Source organism: Malaya genurostris, chromosome 2 (genome assembly GCF_030247185.1).
Source record: "Malaya genurostris strain Urasoe2022 chromosome 2, Malgen_1.1, whole genome shotgun sequence".
In the NCBI taxonomy this organism is placed as follows: domain Eukaryota; kingdom Metazoa; phylum Arthropoda; class Insecta; order Diptera; family Culicidae; genus Malaya; species Malaya genurostris.
Genome location: NC_080571.1, coordinates 101,701,488 through 101,720,721, shown reverse-complemented (window position 1 = coordinate 101,720,721; position 19,234 = coordinate 101,701,488). Strand labels below are relative to the sequence as shown.

At 38.9% G+C, this 19,234-nt stretch overlaps 2 protein-coding genes across 2 annotated transcripts; one reads left to right on the top strand and one right to left on the bottom strand.

Moving 5' to 3' along the window:
* The first annotated feature begins 3,211 nt into the window (after positions 1 to 3,211).
* On the top strand, positions 3,212 to 8,679 carry LOC131428723 (uncharacterized). The gene is made up of 6 exons (XM_058592770.1): positions 3,212 to 3,424; positions 7,589 to 7,857; positions 7,919 to 8,261; positions 8,341 to 8,409; positions 8,473 to 8,559; positions 8,617 to 8,679. Exons 1-6 carry the CDS (start codon positions 3,212 to 3,214, stop codon positions 8,677 to 8,679), a joined length of 1,044 nt encoding a protein of 347 aa, XP_058448753.1.
* A 6,923-nt stretch (positions 8,680 to 15,602) lies between these two features.
* Positions 15,603 to 18,337, bottom strand: LOC131432099 (DNA replication licensing factor Mcm3). The gene is made up of 2 exons (XM_058598172.1): positions 18,161 to 18,337; positions 15,603 to 18,067 (listed from the first exon to the last, which is right to left on the bottom strand). Exons 1-2 carry the CDS (start codon positions 18,224 to 18,226, stop codon positions 15,680 to 15,682), a joined length of 2,454 nt encoding a protein of 817 aa, XP_058454155.1. The 5' UTR covers positions 18,227 to 18,337; the 3' UTR covers positions 15,603 to 15,679.
* Positions 18,338 to 19,234: the final 897 nt, after the last annotated feature.

The window sequence follows — 19,234 nt, the reverse complement described above, 5'->3', positions numbered from 1 at the left end:
ACGTATTTGTATGCACGGAATGCATCAGAACGCAGGTTCTGCCTCAAGATGTATCTTTTCTCAAAAAATCATCGTTTCTGTGAGTTCTCATTAATTTAATTTCTCAATCTGTTTCCGCCCAGTCATTGCAAAAACCGAAACGAAAAATTGAACACTAAGGTTGCTGTCAGAGTAAAAGCGTCACGCGAAGCGTCGAAGCGCGCGTGCGAGCTAGTTCCATTTGATCAAAGCAAACCTGTCAGAGTGAATGCGATGCGAAACCAGTATATCGTATTGAATCGCTTCGCTTCGGTCCGCGTTCCGCGCTCACTCTGACAGCAACCTAAGAATTAAAGTATTAACAATTTCGAGAATTGAAAACTTAACCAAAATATTCATCATTCATGATTTGAAAAATCCACAACAAATCGTATTTAGCAATTAGAGTTTTTAAATTTAATTTGGGAATCAATATGATATTAACTTCAATGACTTACTTGTCAAATCCACCATGAAAATACAAATTGTAGAGCCATTTGAAAGAACATCCACAAACCGAAAGCCGTCATCTTCGATTTTACGAATTCTAAAACAATAAATTATTGATATTTACTGGCCAAGCGTGGACGAAAAGTATCCATAGTTCCTTCAAAAATTCATGAGAAATGGTAACATATAATTCACTTATATACTGATATGATATGCACTTCACAAACTAGATATTTTTAGTGAACATCTTTCAAGCTAGTTGTAATTCCATATGAGAAGATCTTGTTTGAATATTATTCAGTTCTTATATAAAATGATGCATAGTTGGAATCAGTCAGGTGAAGAGTTGTCATCATGCCGAAGATTTTTATCTGTAACAAAAAATACAATAGACAATAGACGAGAAAATAAATTATAAGAGCAATTTGGTTATAAATTCAATGACTAAATTGATCGTCGTTACTGGCTGTTCTACTAGCGCACAAAACATTTCGAAAGCCAAATACTGAAAATATTCCGTATTTCTATGTGTCGGTTTTGTACGATACGTTTTGTGCGATGATTCGTTTTACATCTTATTAGATGCACATTAGATGCGTGGAGCGTCGCAGTTCACGCATATTTACGTGGAAGAACATTTAAAATTGTGTCTAAAACTCCATGACATAAAATTCATTGAAATAAAAATAAAGAATACTGATAGCAACCGCCGCGACTTGAACCGAGAATCATTGGATCGCAAGTACGTCTGTTAATCGACTGAGCCACAAAAGCATGCATCTGCTTGGCTGGTAAAAGGTGCATCTAAATTCATACAGGCGCACCTGCTAGCAGAACGCAAGTTACAGTCGAAACCAGTAAAATTCAAGCTAATCTAACATTAAGTCATTAAAAATTAAATTTTCCGTCATTTGACAAATTAGGTCTTCAAGAATTACATCGCATGAGTAATTAAGTCGCCTGTATTATTCAAAATTTTTTGGTGAACTGAATTTCACCTTAATGTTCGCTCATAACAAACATTTTAGAAAATTTCAATTTTGTGCTATTTGTAAACTTTACTACTACTTTACTGAAAATTTTAACATAAATCGCTTAACACATTTCCAATGACATGGAGAAAAAATTATGTTGCTGCGTTGAATACAACAAAAGATATTCATGATTAGGTTCTTCTACCCATTCTGGTACACGGTAGATATTAAAAAGGCGCCCCATAGCAAAGTAAGTCGTATTCACGACAAAAATGTGAAGAACTCGGAATGGGAATGGCAGTTGTCGCAGTACAACCAAGTTTTGACCGACCACCGGAATTCCTCCCAAGCGAAGAGCCCAAGCCATTTTTTACTCACTGGCATGCGATATTAATGTATGTTCATCACTTGATTAATTATCGGCAATAAATCTTAACATCTACATAATCGAAAATTCCTATCTAATGACATTTGGGCTATTGAAAACACAACAGTACAGACTAATCCTCGAAACGAACAATGTCTGGGTTCGTCAAAATTTTTCTCAAGAACCTGCGCAGACACGAGACCTTTTTCGACGTTCTCTGGATTGGTCATTGGATCAGTGAAAAGTTCGGTTTGTCACCCTTGCACTATCGTGAGCCAGGCAAGCTCCCGACTCATAAACGTATTCCATACGCATACTTTATCGCGATAGCTGTCCAGATTGGAATTTTTGTTCTCAACTTGCAAGTGGATGTCGCGAATTTCAAATCGACTTCTCTGATTCTACGTTATCTAACGCGATGGTTGATACGGATTGGGATATTATTTCTGATTATCGCAACGAGTCAAAATATTCACAATCGCAAAAAGGCCTTGGAGATTCTGATGGAAATTTTTAAATTTGATCGCAAAGTAAAAGTGTTTCTTAAAATTATAATATTGCTCGCACTGCACACTGCAACAAAACTAAATCTTTAACGTGTAGAATTATCTATGACTTCAGGGATATTTGAGTTCAAATGTTTCTTGTTACAATGGATAGTATGGATATCAATGAATACAATCAAAGTTGATTTTTAAGTGATGAAGGTGAAGATTATAGGTAACAATAGTCATAGATCTTGTTCTGAACAAAAAAGAATATTGCAGATTATATCTTGGAAAAAATATTGATAAATTTTGCAATGTTCACCTTGGGCCAATAATATGAAATTGCGCGTTCTAGCATCTTGATGTAAGGCCCCTGCTTTGAATATATGATATACGAAATACCATTAAAAATCGTTCCTGTTCCACACTATTCATTTAACTCTATCACAAGCGCAGTCAGTTTTTTATACGCTAAATTTATAAACAAACAAGATGATCATGCTCAGCCCATCGTAGACGTCCGATTTCCAATGACATGGAGAAAAAATTATGTTGCTGCGTTGAATACAACAAAAGATATTCATGATTAGGTTCTTCTACCCATTCTGGTACACGGTAGATATTAAAAAGGCGCCCCATAGCAAAGTAAGTCGTATTCACGACAAAAATGTGAAGAACTCGGAATGGGAATGGCAGTTGTCGCAGTACAACCAAGTTTTGACCGACCACCGGAATTCCTCCCAAGCGAAGAGCCCAAGCCATTTTTTACTCACTGGCATGCGATATTAATGTATGTTCATCACTTGATTAATTATCGGCAATAAATCTTAACATCTACATAATCGAAAATTCCTATCTAATGACATTTGGGCTATTGAAAACACAACAGTACAGACTAATCCTCGAAACGAACAATGTCTGGGTTCGTCAAAATTTTTCTCAAGAACCTGCGCAGACACGAGACCTTTTTCGACGTTCTCTGGATTGGTCATTGGATCAGTGAAAAGTTCGGTTTGTCACCCTTGCACTATCGTGAGCCAGGCAAGCTCCCGACTCATAAACGTATTCCATACGCATACTTTATCGCGATAGCTGTCCAGATTGGAATTTTTGTTCTCAACTTGCAAGTGGATGTCGCGAATTTCAAATCGACTTCTCTGATTCTACGTTATCTAACGCGATGGTTGATACGGATTGGGATATTATTTCTGATTATCGCAACGAGTCAAAATATTCACAATCGCAAAAAGGCCTTGGAGATTCTGATGGAAATTTTTAAATTTGATCGCAAAGTAAAAGTGTTTCTTAAAATTATAATATTGCTCGCACTGCACACTGCAACAAAACTAAATCTTTAACGTGTAGAATTATCTATGACTTCAGGGATATTTGAGTTCAAATGTTTCTTGTTACAATGGATAGTATGGATATCAATGAATACAATCAAAGTTGATTTTTAAGTGATGAAGGTGAAGATTATAGGTAACAATAGTCATAGATCTTGTTCTGAACAAAAAAGAATATTGCAGATTATATCTTGGAAAAAATATTGATAAATTTTGCAATGTTCACCTTGGGCCAATAATATGAAATTGCGCGTTCTAGCATCTTGATGTAAGGCCCCTGCTTTGAATATATGATATACGAAATACCATTAAAAATCGTTCCTGTTCCACACTATTCATTTAACTCTATCACAAGCGCAGTCAGTTTTTTATACGCTAAATTTATAAACAAACAAGATGATCATGCTCAGCCCATCGTAGACGTCCGATTTTAGCTGTCCGTACGATAGGTGGCTCTCCTAGCAGCTGTTGCAATTCGTGATTCATACGCCGTCTTCGCGTTCCGTCTTCCATCTGCACTCCGCAATAGATGGTCCTCAGTACCTTTCTTTCGAAAACACTGAGGGCGCGTTGGTCCTCTGCCAGCATAGTCCAGGTCTCGTGGCCATAGAGAACAACCGGTCTAATTAGCGTTTTGTAGATGGTCAATTTCGTGCGGTGGCGTACTTTTCTCGATCGGAGGGTTTTTCTGAGTCCAAAGTACGCACGATTTCCTGCCAAAATACGTCTATGAATTTCTCTGCTGGTGTCATTATCGGCGGTCACCAGTGAGCCCAAATACACGAACTCGTCAACCACCTCGATATCGTCACCGTCTATCAATATTCGTGGTGGGAGGCGTAGTGTTTCTTCTCTAGAGCCTCTTCCTCTCATGTATTTTGTTTTCAACGCATTTATGGCCAGTCCGATACGCCTAGCATCAGCTTTCAGTCCGATGTAGGTTTCCGTCATCTTCTCAAGGTTACGTGTCACAATATCAATATCGTCAGCAAAGCCAAAAAGTTGTACGGACTTTCGGAAGATCGTGCCACTCGTGTCGATCCTCGCTCTTCGAATCACACCTTCCAGGGCAATATTGAACAAGATACAAGGAAGTCCATCACCTTGACGTAGCCCTCTCCGAGATTCGAAGGGACTCGAGAGCGTCCCAGATACTCGGACGTAGCACATCACTCTATCCATCGTTGCTTTGACCAATCGCGTCAGTTTATTCGGGAAATAGGTGATGCGTGGGTACGTTGTATTCACAACACTTCTGGAGTACTTGTCTTATCGCGAATATGTGATCCGTAGTGGCGCGGGCTCCAGTAAATCCCGCTTGGTACGACCCTACGAATTCCTTAGCTATTGGTGATAGACGACGGCAAAGGATTTGGGAGAGTACCTTGTAGGTGGCGTTCAGCAATATGATTGCACCGTAATTGCAACAATCTAGCTTATCGCCCTTTTTTAGACGGGACATACCACTCCATCGGTAGAATCTCCTCCTCCCAAATCTTAGAAATCATCCAGTGCAGCGCTCTAGCCAGTGCCTCTCCTCCATGTTTGAGCAGCTCGCCTGGTAACTGGTCATTGTCCGCGGCTTTGTTGTTCCTCAGCTTGCCGATCTCCTCACTTATCTCCGACAGATCAGGTGCTGGGAATCTGTCGTCGGCTGAGCGTGTACCCAGATTGATTCCTGTGCTGTTCTCTGTATCTTGTGCTTCGCCATTCAGATGCTCGTCATAGTACTGCTTCCACCTGCCGATCACCTCACGTTCGTTCGTGAGAAGATTACCACTGGTATCTCTGCACATTTCGGCCTGTGGCGTGTAGCCTCTACGTGAGCGGTTCACCTTCTCATAGAACTTCCGTGTGTCATTTGCGCGGTACAGCTGTTCCATCGCTTCGCGATCTTGGTCTTCCTGGTGACGCTTTTTCTTCCGGAAAACCGTGTTCTGTCTGTTCCGCGCCTGCCAGCATCCTCGCACTTGCTGCATTCTTCTCTTCGACCAACTGCTGACATTCGCCGTCAAACCAGTCATTTCATAGATTCGATAACCTCGTACCTAGTATGGTTGCAGCAGTGCTACTCAAGGTGCTTCCGCGGATGGCTGCAAAGTTTACGCATCGTTGACCGTTGTCGTTTGTTACCGCGTGCAGGCTCTCCAGCCCGATCACGGTCCTGTACATTGCCTCCCGGCCTACCTGAGCATTCATGTCTCCGATGACGAGTTTTACATCCCGCCGTGCCCAGCTGTCGTAGATTCGTTCCAGCTGCGCGTAAAAGGCTCCCTTCTCATCATGGGCAGTTCACGTTGATAATGCTATAACTGAAGAAACGGCCCTTGATATTCAATACGCACATCCTATCACTGATTGGCTGCCACCCAATCACGCGCTGGCGCATCTTGCCCAACACTACAAATCCCGTTCCTAGAACGCTGTTTGTGCCACAGCTCTGGTAGAAGGTAGCCCAATGTCCAATTTTCCACACCTTCAGTCCCATCCAACAAAGTTCCTGCAGTGCTACGACATCGAAGCCGCGGATTTGAAGCTCATCGTGCAGCATTCGGTCGTATCCTGGGAAGCAAAGCGATTTGCAGTTCCATGTGCCAAGCTTCCAATCAGGACGGTAATCTGCCGCTCCTAACATGGAGAACATACGCTGTCGCGAGCCGCCCCGACATGGGGAACAGACGCTCGGGTAGGACACTATCTGTAAAGAGAAGGCAAGACCCCCCCCCCTTCCCTGTCAGCATACGACCCAGGTCCCACCGGAGTTGGTTACCCGATCTTTCCTATGGTTACTCGTACCCCAGCCGGCACTGAGGGGAGGTAGGGATAGGAGTTACTGGACAAGAGGATAAGAACCACATTGGGGCCTGAATTGCGCACGTTTACCAACTTTGGAAGCTGATTTAGCCAAATCAGTCCCTTTTATCCGAACTATTCGTTAGTTGGGGTATTTCTTTCAAAGTTCATTTACAACTACTTCTATCAATTATATCAGAAATTTATATCTGTACACTCTATTCTTATCAAAAACACCCTCAAGACAACACCGAAAACTTCAACATGCTTTCTGCACTTAGTCCCCCGACATCGACTGTGCTCGATTTTTCCTGTGACATGTCCTGCTATACGACATCCTGTTGATCTTCAGAGACGTTGATCACTCAAGGAAAAACATGATCTTTTGAAATACTCATGTATAAGAGTATTCGGTATTGATGGCGTTATATACATACCAGCATCTTAGAAAACAGACGAACGCTACCAAGTTACACATCATGATATTCTAAAGTATTTTCAGTGAAATTGATCGAGAAATAAATATATATACATATAAATAATCTACAATTTTAACTTAGTTACTGTATTATTTCTATGACAGAGCTGGGATTTTTTTGCATTCGCTGCATTGATTGGTGAAACGCATTATTCGGTTGTCTGAACTATAATTTATTTGCACAGTTGTTTTATTCCATTGGGTCTTTTTGTGAATAATTTCAGTGGTATTGTGTATACACACTTAAAATTTAGATTTTATCTCGACGAAAAAAGCACTGAAAAATTACATTTAATTTCCTTGGCAATTCAAAATGCAATAAATACAGTTTTATAAATTACTGTGATTACATCAGCAATCGATCATTTTACCGAAATCGGTGAATAGAAGATATCAATTTTTTTGAATTTTTATAGTTTGTCGAGCTGATTGCCTAGCCCTCGACTGTTCGAATTTCTTCAAAGTTCTTCCAAGATTCGAAATAAAAATAAGAACTTCGGAGGATTATGCTATTTTGTTCGGTGCAACGAAAATATTCGCGATCAAATTCTTTCACATTTTTGCACAACAAATCTTTGAAACGACACCCCAAAACGAAAGTTAGACGTACTCAGGTTATAACCATGAAAGGTTTATTACCGTTTTTCTTCTGTTTCTTTCCAATTTCAAACCAGCTAAAAGCCATGGGACATGTAATAAACTTGAAAGCTCAAAATCGTTGGCTCAATACGTTGGTTATATTCACGGTGGTATATGTGTGGCTCATAATTATGGCTGCGGCATATTTGATTTTCCAAGCTACCGACGGTGTTCTATTCAATTTTACTATACTGTTTGTTAGCATCACTATTCCAAATGCAATGATTACGACATTGGCTGGGCAGCATCTCGTAATGCAGTACGCAGCCCAATATCGATTCAAATCTCTGAATCGTTATTTCCGGTAGGAGTTTATTTGTTTTCAGAACAGTAACAGAATATCTAACATTTTGTGACAATTCTAGCGAGATATTGCCGACGGAAATGGAATCGGTTAATCAATTTCGTCTGTACTACATATCCAAAAACAGTCTCACACTAACAGTTCGCGTTACAGGAATAGCTAATCTATTCAGTGATCTGATGCAATTTGTGGATCACTACAATCGAACCTATGGCATACAGTTGCTCCTGACTCACCTAGGATCGTCATGTATTAGTATCCTTAGCTTTTTTACTCTATACCGAGGACTAATAAATCCAGATAAGGCAAATATTTACGTGGGGATTCATAATTTTCTTTGGAGTCTCTACTACAGTAGCTATCAAATGTCCACTGCGATACTCGGAGAAATGGTGAATTCGGAGGTGTGTGTGTATGAAACATAGCGAAATTCGGAATGTTTATTTCTTAATACACAAGTATCAATATTATATCATTTTTCAGTCCAGGCGAATAGGTAAACTTCTCCATAAAGCAGTTGCATTCGTTACTGATGACGGTGTTCGAGAAAAGGTAAGCGTGTTTAAGAATTAAAAACTGATAACGTTATTTAGTTTTGTTTTCAATTTTTTTTAGTTGATACTTTTTTCTAGTCAAATTTATCAAAGACCCGTTAGAGTTTCATGTATATGGTTTACATTTGACGGTGCATTGATCTTCTCGGTGAGGATATTTGTAAACAAAATCAACAACTTTTTCTAGATAATTTTGTATTTTCAGACTCTGGGAGCCGTAACTACATATCTCGTTATTCTGATACAATTTGATGTGACTTCTCAATAATCCATGTAACCACTAGAGGAGGAAAACAACACAAGTATCATATGAGTTTAGCTGAAATATCAGGTTGCTACAGCAAAAAGAAACATTTTTCACAACAGTATCGGAAGATGCCGCAATTAGGTTTTTTACCGTCACTCCCAAGTAACATTTTGAATATTAATAAATACTTGTAGCTGTCTTCAATGCTACATAATAAATCTTGCAATAAAACTTTAAACTCCACGAAAGCCTTCTGAAAACCTATATAAGAGCATGTTTCTGCCAAGTGGACCATTCTTCATAAGGTTTATAAATCAAAATGAAGAATCAGCATAAACCTGCTTTAAAACTCCAAATTCAAGAAAATTTTGAAACCAGCTTTACGATCAACATTAAATTTATTTGGATGGAATGAATTCCGCTATGAATAAACTGACGTTTTGATAATATATTTTTTGACTATGTGTGTGTGTCATGTCTAGGGATGTCGGAAATTTCGAATTACTCGATTAGTTAATAATCGAATTTAATTTTGATACTAATCGATTGAAATTTATTCGATTATCTGGGTCATTAATCGATTACTCGATTATTTATTCGATTATTACTATGGGATATTTTAAATTATTCGATTAGCTCAATAATCGAATATTAATTCTAAGCTAATCGATTAAATATTACTCGATTATCTGGGTTACAAATCGATTACTCGATTAATCGATCGATATTACGACATCCCTAGTCATGTCAACTTTGAATGCAATCAGTAAGAATATATTAGATTTTTTTACGAGTTTGAGACTGTTTCCGAACGTAAAAACTTCATGCACTTTTATTTTTATCGTGAATGTAAGGATAAAAATAAGAATTATAACTAATCGCCTTGAAATAAATGCGGTTTTTGCAATATTCTTCATGATTTATGAAAATTATTTCTCGTGATTCATCGTCATTTTTGTATAAAACTATTTCGTGGTGTTAACACTTGTGCATACATTCTGAAAACGAATCATGAAAGTCCATCATATTCCCTCGTTTTTGCATTTCGAAGTTTTTTTATTGTAATAAATGCTACGGTATAGAACATCATAATGGCGGCCATGAAATTCCCTTTAATGCAAATTACACTTAACCTAAGAAGCAATAAATCAAATAGCCTACAACTAATGTGTCATAAATGTACTTTAGAACCCTCAAATTTGCTCTGAGTGAAATTGTCATCCAATGAACACGCACACACACAAAACTAGATTTATGGAAGAATTTAACTGACAATAATGTTTTAAAGAAAATGTTTGAAAGCAATATTAAGAGTGTTTGCATGGTTTTATCCTAGTACAAATTGTTTTGTTTTCAGTTCTGTTATTAGTGTAGGTAAAGGGTTTTATAGAAGCTTTGAAAACCATGATATTACTGGTTAAAAGAGACACTTATTATAGTTGTCATAAAACAGGTAGTGATTGAAAAATCAATTTCAAAACTCCTATAAATTATAATCAAAACCATAAGGCATTCGAATTGTTACTTGGGCTGCTAACCTCAATCGAATGAACACAGTCCAGCAGTACTGTTTGTAAACAGCGATTTTTTTGTTTGTTTGTTAACAATTTGGATGAGACCATTTACGGTCCATATCGCCTAAATAGAGTTTTAAAACATTTGTTCACGATTGGATACGGTTTGTTTTTGAGATTTATTAAATAAAAGTGACTAGCTGCAAAGTGTAAAGATGATTGTTTAAGACGTGACTTCGATTTTTGTTAAGGTTTGTTTGTAAACAGTACCGCTGAACTGTCAAGGATGAATGCTTGTTCATTTGTGACGTCACGATGAAAAATCTAATGACAAAACGGTGGTATCCTGAATTATGCGATATCCACATTGAGTATGATTGGGTTAGCGTGTAGCGGTGGGTGACAGTGCGGAAGAACGGTGGCTTGTTTTGAGTCAGAGGCCGCGAACGAGTGTCTGGAATATAAGTGAATATCCGCGGAAAGGAGAATATCACATTGGCGATCCTGCCATGATAAACTGAACCGGAGAATCTTAAATTCTTTTTCATCGAAAGTATGATTAAGACGATTTACAAACGACGAGAAAGCCGAAAAAGAAAGAACGATGGTAAGCGTTTTTTTTTTCAAGTGTTGCCAGAAGTGCGCAATGAGTAAGTCAAGTTCAGCTCATTGCAAATAAAATTAAAAATAATCAGCAAAAAAAAACGATAAGAGATGCGTTGGGTTAAGCAAATAACCAACATGGAGTACAGTGCACCGAGTAAAGCTCATGGTCAATGTTGAATAGTAAACAAACAAAAAACAGATTGTTGCGTCGGGTTAAGCCCATGAACAACATAAAGTTCATTGAACCGAGTTTAGCTCATGGTCAATATTTAAAAAAAAGAATAACTGTTGCGTCGGGTTAAGCCCATGGCCAACATAAAGTTCATTGAACCGAGTTTAGCTCATGGTCAATATTAAAAGAAAAAAAAAGAAGAATAACTGTTGCGTCGGGTTAAGCCCATGGCGAACTTAAAGTTCATTGAACCGAGTTTAGCTCATGGTCAATATTAAAAAAAGAATAACTGTTGCGTCGGGTTAAGCACATGACCAACATGAAGTATATTGCACCGAGTTAAGCGCATGGTCAATATTGAATAATTATAAGAGAAACTGTTGCGTCGGGTAGAGCCCATGGCCAACATGCAGTTCATTGCACCGAGTTAAACTCATGGTCAATATTGGAAAATTCAAATAACAAAGAATTGAGTTCAACTCAGAGTTCAGAAACGTGCGAAACAGGACAGAAGCAAAAAAACTGTCAACACTGCTTTGTAAAGCATATGGTTGATTGAAATGTGAACGAGATAGAGTAGCAGCTGATGTCCTTTGGATAACCTTCGGTACCGGAAAACACACATGTTTATTCCGTATACAAGGAAAGTAGTATAAACTAAACTGCTTCCGTATGCGTTACATACACGTTAAATTCATAAATTGATTAGAATATGGCAACAGAGGCATTTTGTGCGAGAGTGATTTGGTTTTCGAAGCATGGCCGTGCTGGTGTTCAGTTATGTGAGTGTCTAGCGTTATGGAGTGCTTGAGGATTCAAGTAACGTGTGCGAACGAAAGAGTTTCACCCGCTGCTATTCGCACTCGTTCTTATGTTTGGTGCAATTTATCGAAAGGAGCGCAGGACGGTTGCTGTTTTCATTCGGTGCTTCTAGAGCATGTACATAAGCTTTGGCGGTGGTGCCATGTTCATATATATTATGGACAACCACAGATTCTGTAATCCAATATGCTACACATATTTTGTGTCACAGATCGCATATTTTTTTCATGTGAAGAGTTTGCAACTTATTACAGAGAGCGTACGCAAGAATAAATATAATTTGGGTTCAGAGGTGTCGAGTTTTTCTGCAGAAATTTTTGATTTTTTTTTTCTGGTAAAGCAGAAAAGGGTTGAAGGATTGAAGTATAAATGGAGGCAGATGTTGAAGACTGGCATTGACAGCTTATAAGACAGATAACTGCGGTTAGCCTCAATCAAAACCACGGTTAGGTCTCTGTAGGTAGACTACAAATATATCTCGGTAATTACAATTGTTAATAACTGATATTTATTAATACTGTTGTTGATGGGGAGGATGTGGTACCCTGAATAATGTGATATCCACATTGAGTATGATTGGGTTAGTGTGTAGCGGTGGGTGACAGTGCGGAAGAACGGTGGCTTGTGTTGAGTCAGAGGCCGCGAACGAGTGTCTGGAATATAAGTGGATATCCGCGAAAAGGAGAATATCACAAAAACGTCATGCTTTGCTGAGAATTCGGTTGAAAATTTGCAACTTGTCGATTTTTGAACAGATGAAATTGTCAATCAAATTTAAGTGTGTAAGTTATCACATGTAATATTTAATTAAATTTCCAATCCAGCAAGCAAGCGTGATGAGTTTCTCTCATTGTTTCCAAAAGTTCGATAAAACTTAGTTTTTGAGTTATTTATGATTATCTCACACTGTTGAAAATTTAATCACTGATTCCTGATCATCTGATGATTTCTGATGGCACGTAAAAAGAATTATGTTGCTACGTTCATTCACAACTCGAGATATTTACGATTAAGTTTCTTGTACCGGGCAAATTTTGAAAAGTCGCCTCATAGTAAAGTAAGACGTAGACACAAAAAAAAATAACTTATCTAGGATTGAACAGCTGAAATCGGGACTACAAGTCAAGTGTATTCCAAGTAGTTCATTATTTTCAAATCAAATAAAACTAAGCGTAGAACTGAATCGACTCAATTTTCTGTTTCCTCAACTGAGACAATCATAGGGTGGATGAGGTGAAATTTTCAAAGACTTATACCTAAATAAGCCTCAACAGGTGACCTAATGTTGTCATGATGAAACATTACGGGAAACATTACATTTGTGGCTGAAACTATCCGGGGTTTTCTCAAATTTACTCGAGCGAAAAATAACAGGTGTGTTCTAGTTCACAGTTCACTTTGAAGTGAAGTCTTTTTATTAGGACGATGTATTCGATCGTCGTATAGCGTTATCCTACTAATATTCTAAAACGTTGGTAACGTACATGATGTACTCGAACGGGTGGACACTTCAGTCGCCGCCCTTTTAATGTTATGTTACAATTAAATGAACTTAATAAAATTTATACAATACAAGGTATATAAAATTCAACAAATATTATAATAATTTTAAATCTCGAAGATACAGAATCAATTATCTATCAATAACTGTATTCAGGATCAATTTTTCGATGGCGGATTCTTTTTGAGCGCCGTAACCAGACGTCCGGCAAATTCACCGTGATCGCGTTTCGCTTCCCGGCCTTCGCCTGAACCTCAGGGAATCCCCTAAATGGTTCTTCGTCGGTGCTGTATCCAGCTCGCATAATGTTTCGATTGTCCTTTTTAATTTCTCCTCCTGGATCCCTATCTCGCGTATCGTGTGTTACCAATACGTTTGGTCTCGGTAACGAATTTGGCTGATTCCAGCTCCTAAGTTGTGTGCGATGCGCCATGGTCTTTACGCTTCCAATCGCTATCCGTTGCTAGTTATATAGACCTTTACCAAAATCGACAGTTGTCGTACTTTATATTTTCCTCTTTTTATTTCTTGCAACTTAGCAGTTGTTCAACACTCTTGGGTATTGTATACACGAACTCTTGTACACAATTTCGTTGAAATATTTTCTCCCGACAGTAGAACCTCTTATCGGAAGGGACGCCGACACTTTTCCTTATAGGGCTAAATTCCTCGTGGTTTTAACGGCCATTGCAAGGCGTCTAACGTCATACCGCCTTTATACACAGCGTTGTCTTTCCGAAAAAAGATGTCCTCGCGTTGCAATTTGCTCCCAACGATGGTTGCCGTTTCCGAAATGATGATGGCGTCTGTGCGCGTTTTATTCATTTTTCTCGATGGCGTCTTCGGGCGTTGCTTCACCTCACGCTGTTAATTTTTTTCAACACAGTTTTCAATCGCTGATCAACGTAGAAGAACGGTAATAAACACTATTCTCACTCTATTTAATTGACCGCGCAACTTCACCAATACTTTTAATTAACTTTAAACAAAATTTTCCTCGTCGCCAATTGAAACTACCCGTGGTTTTCTCAAATTTACTCGAGCCAAAAATAACACGTGTGTTCCAGTTCACAGTTCACTTCGAAGTGAAGTCTTTTTAATAGGATGATGTATTCGATCGTCGTATAGCGTTATCCTACTAATATTCTAAAACGTTGGTAACGTACATGATGTACTCAAACGGGTGGACACTTCAGTGGCGTACCTAGGAAAATTGGCGTCCGGGGCAAAATAAGATTTGCCACCCCATCGATGGTTTTGTGAGCAAAAAGAATCCTGAACTCCATTTCCGAAGGGTTCGACTAGGAAATTTAAAAAAAGAGTTAATTTGCCGCACTCCTCAAAACATTGCGCCCGGGGTGACTGCCCTTTAACCCAAACCCCCCAATCATCATCATAGCCATATGCGTTCTAATTCTTGCCTTGGCCTCCTAAACGTATGTCTGCGAAACGCCATTGTTCGAATTTCGGTTGAAGATGTCCGCCTATAACTTACAAAACTATAACGCATGTAATTCTTCGTAACGCTTAAAACTTATATAAAGTAATGAATGTAACACTTCGTAACGCATCTGACTTACATAAAATAACGCATGTAACGATTAGTAACGCCTATAACTTACAAAAAAGTTACGCATGTAAAGCTTCGTAACGCCTATAACTTATCAAAAAGTTACACGAAATGTTACATCGCAACGTCTATATCTTAGAAAAAAGTAATGCATGTGACACTTCGTCACGTCTATAACTTACAAAAAGTTAACGCATGTAACACTTCGTAACACCTATGATTCACAAAAAAGTAACGCATGTAACAACTATAGCTTACAAAAAAATAACGCATGTAAAGCTTCGTAACGTCTATAACTTATAAAAAGGTAACGCTTTTAACGCTTCGTAATGCCCATAACTTACATAAAAAGTAACGCATGCAACACTTCATAACATTTATCAAATGAATGTTTTCAATAATTTGATATTTGATTGGTTTAATTTAGGTTAATCTCACTAAAATTTCTTAAAAATGCCGAGAGGAAGTGGTTTGAGTTAGAAAGAGAAGGGAATGATTGAAGCTAAGCAAAAAGGTGTTTCAATTCGAGAAATTGGACGTAGTCGATCGGATAAAGTAGTACGAAATTATTTGAAACATTATCTAGCTAGCGACAAAGGACCAAGTTTATTGGAGAAGCTGTTTTCGTACTCAAAAGAGCTTCGCCAGATCACGCTGATGTCGTCATACAATTTTAGTCAGCCGGGACTTTCTCTAGCATGTTTAATAAGAAACAGTATTTGGCTAAATAAAACACAAAGTATGTTATTATAATGTAGGCTTCACAAATAAAAAAATATCATAAACAATGAAACAGTAAGAGTTCGAAGACTTGTGATGCATGATGCGAAACTGCTTCAAATTAAAAATACGATGTCATCGTGCATCATTATCTGATTATCATCGGTCATCCTCGTGATAGCTGCCATTACTTCGCCCTGTGTAAACGCCTCTGTTCCACTACTCTCGTCGATGTTCTTTGTCAGCCTTGCTACAGAAAGAGACTGTTCTCGAGCCTGCCGGAACGCTTGATGAACACCTTGTTTGAAGATCTTGAAGCGATCTTCAGAGATCTCTTCAACAATTGATTCTGTCTCCATCGGAGCCGTAGTTGTGGCTTTACTTTGTCCTGCAGCAGCAGTCGAAATAGTGGACCGTTTAGTGAGATCACCGGCATCTGGCGTGGTTGTGACCAGTTCCTCCGTATCCGAGTCATCGTGATCTTCTGTTCTGGTTCGTTTTACACGGCGACTTGTACGAGAACCTTGAGTTCCAGCTTCCTCATCATTATCCAACTCCTCTTCCTCTTCGTCGGAGTCATCTTCCGTCCTCTTTCGCTTCTTTTTCTCTTTTTCCAGAACTTTTTTGAAGTAAGCAAATTGAATCAATTCGATTGCGGCTTGTGCGTCCTTCTCTGTTACAGTGCGAGCCATTCGAGCCTTTGCGTGAGCAGTGGATAAACGAATCAATGTTTCCAGTGTACGAGCTGTTACCGGTTGAGTGCGGGCTACATCTGAGTCCATAAGGTCCTGCGAACGCAGTCGCGAATACTCGTTAGATATAAGCTCACAGGCACCCTCGGTTAACTTCGGTTTTAAACATTTTGCGATGTGAATATATTTGCGCATGAACTCCATCGAAAGTATCTGATCTGTTCGTTTCCGTGTGCTGCCATGCAATAAAGGGTCGTATTTCTCATACATAGGAGTTTCCTTATCGTCGCGAGACTCTGGGTTAATAGTGGACAACATGTCGACGGCACTGACTCCCATGGGAAGTACATCACCATCTTGTTCTTTCGGATTGCGATAGCGATGCATTCTCACAACGTGATCCGAAATCATTCTATCGTGGTCGCTGTCGATCACATCCAACATCACAAATAATAGATCGAAACGTGAAAGTAGTGAATCCTGCAATCCAATATTTTCCATCGGTGTTTTGTACTGATCGTATCTTCCATACACGGGATTAGCTGCAGCAAGCACCGAGCAGCGAGCGTTGAGAGCCGCGTGAATTCCCGCTTTCGAAATAGTAACCCTACCCTGTTCCATCACCTCGTGAATAGCAGTACGATCGATGTCACTCATCTTGTCGAATTCATCGATACACACGACACCACGGTCGGCCAGCACCATAGCACCAGCTTCCAATCTACGTTCTCCAGTTTCCTGATCGGTAGTAACAGCAGCTGTCAAACCAACACCGCTGGAGCCTCGCCCTGTTGTAGTTATAGCCCGTGGAGCTGTGTTCAAGACGTAACGTAACAACTGAGACTTTGCCACACTGGGATCGCCGATCAGGAGAACGTTAACATCGCCACGAAGCCTAGTTCCATTGGCCAAATTTTTCTCAATGCCCCCCAAAAGTAGACAAAGTATTGCTTTTTTCACATATTCGTGTCCATGAATCGATGGAGCTAAACTCTTGGAAAGCAGTTCGAAAATATCATTGTTCTTTGCCAACTTTTTACATAAATTGATCTCCTCTCTCGTAACACTTAGCGTACTTTCTTTATTCAACTGTGAGACATTGTTTGCAATCAAAATGGTACGGAAAGTTCCTGTAGTGTATCCGCCTTGCTTTCCTGGCAAACAACGATAATTTCCCACAATTTGAACTCGATCCCCAGGCTTACATCGATCAACCAAATCATCGTCACAAATTACGTCTACCGATCTAGGTAACTGTCCTGCTGGAGCTTTTTCGGGCATTTCTTGGATGCTCAAAGTTTGATGGTCCTTATAAACAGACAATCCAAACTCAGTTTCTAATGGATTTCCTTCATCGTCTTTAGTAGGATAGACAGCACTGGATGGAACTGCATCGAACGAGGTAAGGTCAGTATATCGACGTTCCATCACCTTCTTGGTGGCAGCACAATAATGTACACTTTTGACCACTTTCGGTCTAATGAGTGAAACCTTGGTCACGATGCCTTCCACACAAACCAAACTGCCCAAGTAACGAGAAGTAAGGGACCGAGGAGTAACGTGTTTATTTCCAAAACTTCCTTCGAAAGCCACGAAGAAATCCTCCTGAGTTTTTGCATAAGTCGGATCCACTGTAGACACATACTCTTTGAGCGCACGGGAGAATGCAAGCTGTTCGTCGAATGCACTATTTAGCAGAGCAAAAGCTCGCTCCGGATTTTTACGGCGTAGATCGTTTACGTTTACCACCAATCGTTTGCTTTCATCCGTTATCATTTTACGTACATGAGTCGAATAGGTGCCTTGGTCTTCCTACAAAGGAACGAAAAGTTTTATGTAAACCAAGTCAAAAGTTTAATGATTCCCCAGGTCTCAGAATAGAGCAAAAGCAACACTTGGTATTACCTCATCGTCAAGGAAGTCCAGATATTCCCGCTGAATATCACGAAGGCGCTGATCTTCATCGGCCATATTTACTGGTAATTTTTATAAAACCAATCTACTACTTGAACTTGAAATATAATTTGAAATTATGTTCAAACTAAATTTTTGAAAGTGCAGCTACTCAAAGCGATACACAAAACGAGCTAAGAAGCGCAGAAGACAAAAACGCGCGAAAGTTACAATTCGTTCGAATGGCTACGACCCATGTGGCACATTCGAAATCGCAGGAAAATAAAAATTTAACCAATATCACACTGAGGAAAAAGCAATCAGGAGATTCATAAGCACAGTTACATCGACGACACGACCTGCCACTCGCTTTTAAAACTGTATCGCAAATCGAGCTACCCCTCAGTAACTGGTAATGTCAAAATGATATCTAATGAAAAATGTTTAAAATTGGGAACGCGGTCAGAGAAATTGTTGTTTTCAAAATAACAGTTACAGTAACCCTAGTTCCCCTTTTTTTATCTTTTCAAGGTAATCGTTCTCGGTTTCATTATTGCATATGCCCAATCTAGAGCATCTCAGAAGTTCCCATCGTCGACTGCGGATCTAAATCGGAATTGAGAGTTTTTATGGCTTGCTAATTTTGTATTTAATTATATATTCTGGTCACTAATAATATGTATTCTCAAGGGGCAAATCACTCTAAACTCTAGACAATCTCATACTAATAAACTCATGTCATTCCAAAATAATTTTCTCTAATCTCATAAGTTTGGGTAATTTAAAACTAATCCAACCTAATTTTGCCTAATCTTGTTTGAAGTGTATCTGTCATTCGAACTCCCACGCAGAGATGCCATTTATACAGATTTTTACATGCGCATACAGATTTAATACAGAGTACAGATTTTATACAGATTTTTCAAATTAAATGCAGATTTATACAGATACCACAAAAAGTAAGAAAGAAAAAATGAAACTTTTCCATCTGAGCGTGTTTGATTGCCCATATTAAAATGAATTTTTTTTCGTGCAGCTGTTTAATGATGAACGCTGATATTAATTTATATCATAATTTGAAACCAA

Coding starts and splice junctions, on each gene's coding strand:
- LOC131428723 (XM_058592770.1), top strand. CDS start 3,212: ATGTCTGGGTTCGTCAAAATTTTTCTCAAGAACCTGCGCAGACACGAG. Junction 3,425..7,588: donor TTTTTGTTCTCAACTTGCAA/GTGGATGTCGCG, acceptor ATTTCAAACCAG/CTAAAAGCCATGGGACATGT. Junction 8,560..8,616: donor ACGGTGCATTGATCTTCTCG/GTGAGGATATTT, acceptor TTGTATTTTCAG/ACTCTGGGAGCCGTAACTAC.
- LOC131432099 (XM_058598172.1), bottom strand. CDS start 18,226: ATGGCCGATGAAGATCAGCGCCTTCGTGATATTCAGCGGGAATATCTG. Junction 18,068..18,160: donor TGGACTTCCTTGACGATGAG/GTAATACCAAGT, acceptor GTTCCTTTGTAG/GAAGACCAAGGCACCTATTC.